The sequence below is a fragment of the Malus sylvestris genome, chromosome 5 (genome assembly GCF_916048215.2).
Source record: "Malus sylvestris chromosome 5, drMalSylv7.2, whole genome shotgun sequence".
Lineage (NCBI taxonomy): Eukaryota > Viridiplantae > Streptophyta > Magnoliopsida > Rosales > Rosaceae > Malus > Malus sylvestris.
This window is the reverse complement of record NC_062264.1, coordinates 33,247,611-33,254,545: the sequence shown is the minus strand read 5'-3', so window position 1 is coordinate 33,254,545 and position 6,935 is coordinate 33,247,611. Positions and strand designations below refer to the sequence as shown.

The window sequence follows — 6,935 nt, the reverse complement described above, 5'->3', positions numbered from 1 at the left end:
AGATAATGAAAAGAGCTTGAAAACTTTGAGTTTTAACGATAAGGACAAAATAAAGGATAAATTAAATAGTATCAGTATTGACATTTTTAATGTAAAAATGTAATTTTTCGTTAAAATAAATAATACTGAAATTTTTTTATTAAAATTCTTTTTTTTATATTGCATTGTAATCAAATGTGACAGTGTCAGTTTGATTTTGTTGTAAAGTTAAGCAAAGGAAAACCCAAAATTGATGCAATATAAAATAGAAACGTACATCATATAATTAGGGGTTCGTGTCAAGTTATTAAGCAAGTAGACCCCCACGCACCACCTCGTTTTCGATCACTTATTGGTCAAATCCTAATTTGAGTCCCACATTCTCGTAAATCCACCACGTGGTCTCTCATGTTTAAGGTGGACCTCCCTGCATCCTCCCTCCACTATATATCAACCTCCTTCTCTCTCGCCCATTTCCTCAACTCACACTCTCCACTCCTCCAAACCCCCCCGCTCCATTGCTCACTGCAGTGCTCTCTCTCTCTCTCTCTCTCAAACAAAGCAGAAACAGATTTACTTGCCCTTCAAGGCCAATCCAGAGGCACCATTTTCTGCTGCTACTACTAGTAATATTAATTTACTAAAACTGACCAAACCATGCCTTCCACTGCAGCAGCCACCGGCACATGGGTTAAGCCTGTTACTACTACTACTACTACTACTACAAGACACCGCCACCTTTCTTCTTTAAACTCTTCAAATCCTCTCAGAAAACAATTGAGATTTTCTCCCTCTTCTTCCTCAATTTTCAAATCAAACACTCTAAATTGCTCTCTGCAAACCCCTTCTCTAATCCAAATCCCAAAACGCTCCCCTTCCTATCAACAACCTTCAACTCCCACTAAAATTCCAAGAGAAGATAAGACCCAAAAGTCCAAAACTTCTTCAAAGCCAGTGCCGCAACAATGGAACTTGTTACAGAGAGCAGCATCCATGGCTTTGGACATAATGGAGAGCGCTCTGCTTTCGAAAGAAAAACAAACCCCACTTCCCAAAACATCCGACCCAAAAGAACAGATTGCCGGAAACTTCGCTCCGGTACCGGAGCACCCCGTCGAACATTCTCTACCGGTGACCGGAAAGATTCCTGACTCAATCCAAGGCGTCTACGTCCGAAACGGCGCCAACCCACTTCACGAGCCGGTGGCCGGTCACCACCTCTTCGACGGCGACGGCATGGTCCACGCCCTCCAGTTCAAAGATGGAACCGCCAGCTACGCCTGCAGGTTCACCGAAACGCACCGTATGAGCCAAGAACGCGACCTCGGCCGTCCCCTGTTTCCCAAAGCCATTGGCGAGCTCCACGGCCACTCTGGCATCGCCCGCCTCCTCCTTTTCTACGCCCGCGGGATGTTCGGACTCGTGGACCCAAGCCACGGAATCGGCGTCGCCAACGCCGGCCTCGTCTACCACAACGGCCACCTTCTCGCCATGTCTGAAGATGACTTGCCGTATCACGTCCAAATCACTGAAACAGGGGACCTCAAAACGGTCGGCCGTTACGACTTCGAAGGGCAGCTGAAGTCCACAATGATCGCCCACCCGAAGGTGGACCCCGCCACGGGCGAACTCTTCGCGCTTAGCTACGACGTCGTTCAGAAGCCATACCTCAAATACTTCAAATTCTCCCCAAGCGGCGACAAATCCCCGGACGTCGAAATCAACCTCGAGCAACCCACCATGATGCACGACTTCGCCATTACCGAACGACACGTCGTAATCCCCGACCAGCAGGTGGTGTTCAAGCTGCAGGAGATGATCGGCGGTGGGTCCCCCGTAATTTACGACAAGAACAAGATGTCGCGTTTCGGGATCCTCGACAAGAATGCCAAGGACGCGTCGGGAATCCAGTGGGTCGACTGCCCCGACTGCTTCTGCTTCCACCTCTGGAACGCGTGGGAGGAGCCGGAGACCGACGAGATCGTCGTAATCGGCTCCTGCATGACACCGCCGGACTCCATTTTCAACGAATGCGACGAGAATTTAGAAAGCGTCTTGTCAGAAATCCGGCTTAATTTGAAAACCGAGAAGTCAACGCGCCGCCGCATTTGCGCAGAGAATCTGAACCTGGAAGCTGGGATGGTGAACCGGAACAGGCTAGGGAGAAAAACCCGGTTCACTTATTTGGCTCTCGCGGAGCCGTGGCCCAAAGTTTCGGGCTTTGCCAAGGTGGACCTCTCCACCGGCGAGGTGAAGAAGCATATCTATGGCGAGGAGAAGTACGGCGGGGAGCCTCTGTTTCTTCCCAGAGACCCCAACTCGGAGAATGAGGACGATGGATACATTTTGGCCTTTGTTCACGACGAGAAGGAGTGGAAGTCGGAGCTGCAAATCGTGAACGCCATGGATTTGAAGGTGGAAGCTACAATTCAGCTGCCCTCGAGAGTTCCGTACGGTTTTCATGGTACGTTTATAAGTGCCAAGGACTTGGAGATGCAGGCCTGACGAAATTTACTTCCCCCCAGGTGTAAATTATCAAAAGTTACAGGAGATTTTCCTGTGGGAAGCTATCTGATATGCCCCCGGAGACTCCTCTGTTTTATTCTTTAGTGTATGTAATTTTGGGTGTATTTAGAAGGTTTTCGAGTGAGAGGTTTTGGGGCATCCAGCTCGTAGCTTTGGAGAATGGGTTTAGCATTGGAGCTCAGCTGGGTTTTCTCCTTAATCTTTCACTTTTACATGATATGATTATACAAAAAAGAGTGTATATTTCTCAGCAGATTCTGTTTAATTATTGTGTAATTAAATTTAAACCTGCAGTTTGCTTCTTCTCTCACTCTGTAAAGTTCAATAATTTATACCTTGTTTATACACAGTCACGTGATGGTATTCTGTTCATATTTCCCTTTTGGTATATTTTTTTAATATTTGTTCTTTTTAAAACATGATGTGGTGATGGCGTTCTTTTCCTGTTTTGTCCATTAAAAATGAAACATGATGTTGGATTGAAAGGAAAGCAAATGAAGAAACGAATGGACGAATATAATAGAGAGAGAGAGAGAGAGAGAGAGAGAGAGAGAGAGAGAGAGAGAGTCATGTTAAATCTGTTGTGCTAATAAATTAAGCTCCATCAGGCTTTTTAGTGAAGACGACTAATCCAGGATGAGCCAATGAGTAACGAGTATCCAATGGAGTTTGGATGGAAATGTTCAAATTGCAGTTGAGTGGATAGGAGAAGAACTCGCATGAAAAAGTTACTACCAGCTTCGTACCTCGTTTTCTCCTCACGTGTGATGAGAGAAGCAGAGTAAGGATGTGAAGTATGCACGTAATGAGAGATAATAGAATATCAAATTGGTTATTCAACATGAGCAATGCTTGACTACTCAAAGATGAGTATAAGTTCTTACTTCAAATTCTTTGAGTCAGATTCACAGAGCTTTGTGTTTATAATTGGAACCGTTCATATTACTTTGTAAATATCATCTCTGCAAAAATTGAATTAAAACTAATGTCATTAAGTCGATCAGCTGTAGAAAATAGATAGACAATTTGTAATGCTTTTACCATTTTCGTCCATCTGTTTTTATACAATTTGATAACTGAATGATCTTAGTTTTAATTGATTTTTGCATATATGATGTTTATAAAGTGATTTATAATATGAACGGTTCTGATCATAAATACGAATGTCTATGAATAAAGTAGGAGCTCTTACTCATCATTAAACTCTTTAAGTTTTTATCCTACAATGAAGCCATTATTTTTTTATTTATTAGAGTTCGAGACTTACAACATAACAAAAAAGAGATTAAAGAAAAAAAAATCTAATAACAACACACCCCTTTTTCTTTTGAAGAAAGAGAATCTAGTACCGACACATATTTTTTATCTTCATACACCCATACTAAAAAGTGCGCGCGTTTATTATTTTTCTTTGTCCTGATCAAATTCGGGGGAAAGAAAGATACTCTATGTTTCATAATTTCATTGCCGTTGCAAATGGGGGTAACTGATGGTGGAGAATTCTGATTGGTAACTTCGGAAATGTTAGGTTAATTGAAGCAAGAAACTTCATAGCATCAACGACTAGCAAATTATTCAACGCTTTTGCAAAACTATCAGTGAGATATTTTAGATGATCACTGGTAGTGTTGACATCTCAGCTGGGTGTGTGAATATACAAGTCAACTCTGCGACATAAATATGGAAATGCACTATCTTTTTTAAATTTGTGGCAATGAGGTAAGACTTCATGATTTAACGAAGGAAACTCTTTAAAGAATTTAAAAGAGAAGATCATCGGTCAACAACCACATCATATAATTTACAAAATATGATTTAAAAAATGATTTCTCTATTATTACCTTCTAAATATTAAGGGTTTTGCACATAATAATTGTTGGGTATACAATAATGTTTCGAACGATATTCCAATTGTTAGGAGGATAAAAATGATGCGATGTTGATGAGATGTTAGCACAGATAACTCAATTAATTTGCTGGATTTACTTTTACGTACAAAATTGAGGCCTATGGATGATCATGAAACTCAATTATAATAGGGGAACTAAGCTTTTTCCCCATATGAAATAGCTATGAGTTTGGTTTGGTGCTTGGAAGGTCCATCCCAAAATACAAATTAAGGAGGTTTTTTTTTTGCATCATGCATGTCAAGTTGCTACAAAAATGGTCCGATTGATTGGCCACTAATATGATTTAATTAACTTTAGAGGCTGTTTTATGGAGGATATGGGCGTTCCTGTTCATTGTGTTTAGATTGTGGGTGATGAGTATGTAGGGCATGTGTGGTCTTATCTAGTACTTCTCCAGTGATTGGCGGTACATCCTTCATTTATGTTGCAGGTCCAGTCATGGTCTTGTTTTGTTTTTATAGTGAGAACCAATGTCAATTTTGCATTCTGTGAGGTTGAAACCGTTGAATCAAAGCATAATGCTTGGATGGGTGCTAATGCCCTTTACAACACTACGGAAAGTAAGGATAATCCTTATAGTACATTTGGTTTGATGTCGGTCACATACTTATCACATATGACGGATCCTACAATGCTACTCCATGATAGAATGTGAGCATCTAATCAAAATAATGGATGTGAAGTGAAAGATATCTAAGATCTATTATGCACTTAATGCAAGACTTTTATTTCTCAACACCCCGTTATGTCCTTCTATTTTTTAAAAGAAAAACTAATGAAAATAGTTTGAAAACTTTGAGTTTTAACGATAATGACAAAATAAAGGGTAAAGTGAATAGTATCAAGATTAATTTTTTAGTTTAAAAATATGATTTTTCGTTAAAATGAACAGTATTGAAAACTTTTCGTTAAAATTCTATTTTTTAAAACCTAACTAGCACGTGTTCATGTTTTATAAAATGACATGAAAAATGTGTGGCCGTCGGATACTCTCAACAAATACTACCACTCTTCCCTAGGCTTTTCTTGGGTTCGAAAGGTTAGGCTTCAGGAAAGGATGCAGGTACCTCTTGGATTCCATTCGAGTTGGTGTTTGTCATGTCGAGTCTCAAGTGTCGTTAACTTGTGAGAATGGACATACATTATGCATTTGGAATCAGTGGCTTTTATAATTCCCCTCCCCTAGGACTTTCTTGGGTTCGAAGAATAGGGCATTCCATGTTGTGGATGTCTTTTCATTACTTTTTTTTTTTTTTCATGTAGCAAAGGGTTTCTTATGGTTCACTCAATAAAAAATTCTGTCTACAGATGAATCTAGTTCACTATATGACAAATATACAAGCCTATACAATTTGCCAAAAGAAAAATATTAGGAGATTTTTTTTATACTATATTTTGTAGGGAATTTTAATGAAAAGCACCCGGTACTGTTCACTTTAACGAAAAACCACATTTTTACACTAAAAAGTCAATCCTGGTACAATTCACTTTACCCTTTATTTTGTTATTATCATTAAAACTCAAAGTTTTCAAGCCATTTTCATTAGTTTTCCTTATTTTGTAAACCACATAATATAGCGATTTGATAGTTAGACTTCTTTTTTAATGATTTAAAAAGTAATCCAAATCGTCAACGATCACATCATATAGTCTATAAAATATAATCTAAAAAATGATCTCTCTAACACACCCTATCAAAAGCTCAAAAGAAGCTACTCATAACCTGTGACGTGATTGTTAGAGAAAAACTTGGATTGGGACTTTCCTACTAAGTGGATGGATAGTGAGCAATTAGTATCGCATTGCCGTTAAGCTGTAACATGTGTCACAGCTAGTCTTCTACCTTTTATATATCTTCTCCACAGTTTGTGGTGTGTTAGGCTAACTAATTGATAGAGTTTTCTTTTGTACATTAGTGCTAAGTCCCTGTCCCTAAATAATGAACACTACTTGGCCTGCTGCTACCCAATTACGTTTGAACACATGTCTAATTTGTATTTACAATTTCAATTATGTCGACACTTGTCCAAACATAATTGGATAACAACGGAAGCCGCTGCTGTCGCAGCAACCAAATAGTGTTCCTAAATAATTGACCGACAATGTAATATATATTAATTAATAGAAATACATTAAGATGTCGAATAAGATATTGGACAGATAGCTTTGTTCTTATGGTCACCTTAATTTGTTAGCATCATGCTGTATGGCTTACGAAGGGGCAAAACAATTCCTAGACTGATCCCCATTAGCAGGACAAACCCCTCAGTAACTCGTCTTATGTATTATATCCGTCTTAGGTTTCCCTTTTAATTCATTGGTATTTTCATTCCATATGTTTTGTCCATTTTGCCGACACAGCTTGTGAAGTAAAATCATAAACCTATCTCTTAGCGACCAATCTCGTTTCTTGGACAAGCAACATCTTATTCACAATGAAAGTGAAAAGTTGAAAAGTTTTATTGACCATATTATGATGATCATTTTTTAAATCGATTCCTACATATAGACATAGCAGAT

The 6,935-nt window shown here is 39.3% G+C and overlaps 1 protein-coding gene across 1 annotated transcript; it reads left to right on the top strand.

Moving 5' to 3' along the window:
• The first annotated feature begins 452 nt into the window (after nucleotides 1-452).
• On the top strand, nucleotides 453-2,877 carry LOC126624477 (9-cis-epoxycarotenoid dioxygenase NCED2, chloroplastic-like). The gene has a single exon (XM_050293540.1). The coding sequence runs from the start codon at nucleotides 637-639 to the stop codon at nucleotides 2,482-2,484; it is 1,848 nt and encodes a 615-aa protein (XP_050149497.1). The 5' UTR covers nucleotides 453-636; the 3' UTR covers nucleotides 2,485-2,877.
• Nucleotides 2,878-6,935: the final 4,058 nt, after the last annotated feature.

What these genes read in the sequence shown, in the direction of transcription:
- LOC126624477 (XM_050293540.1), top strand. Translation starts at nt 637, where the DNA reads ATGCCTTCCACTGCAGCAGCCACCGGCACATGGGTTAAGCCTGTTACT.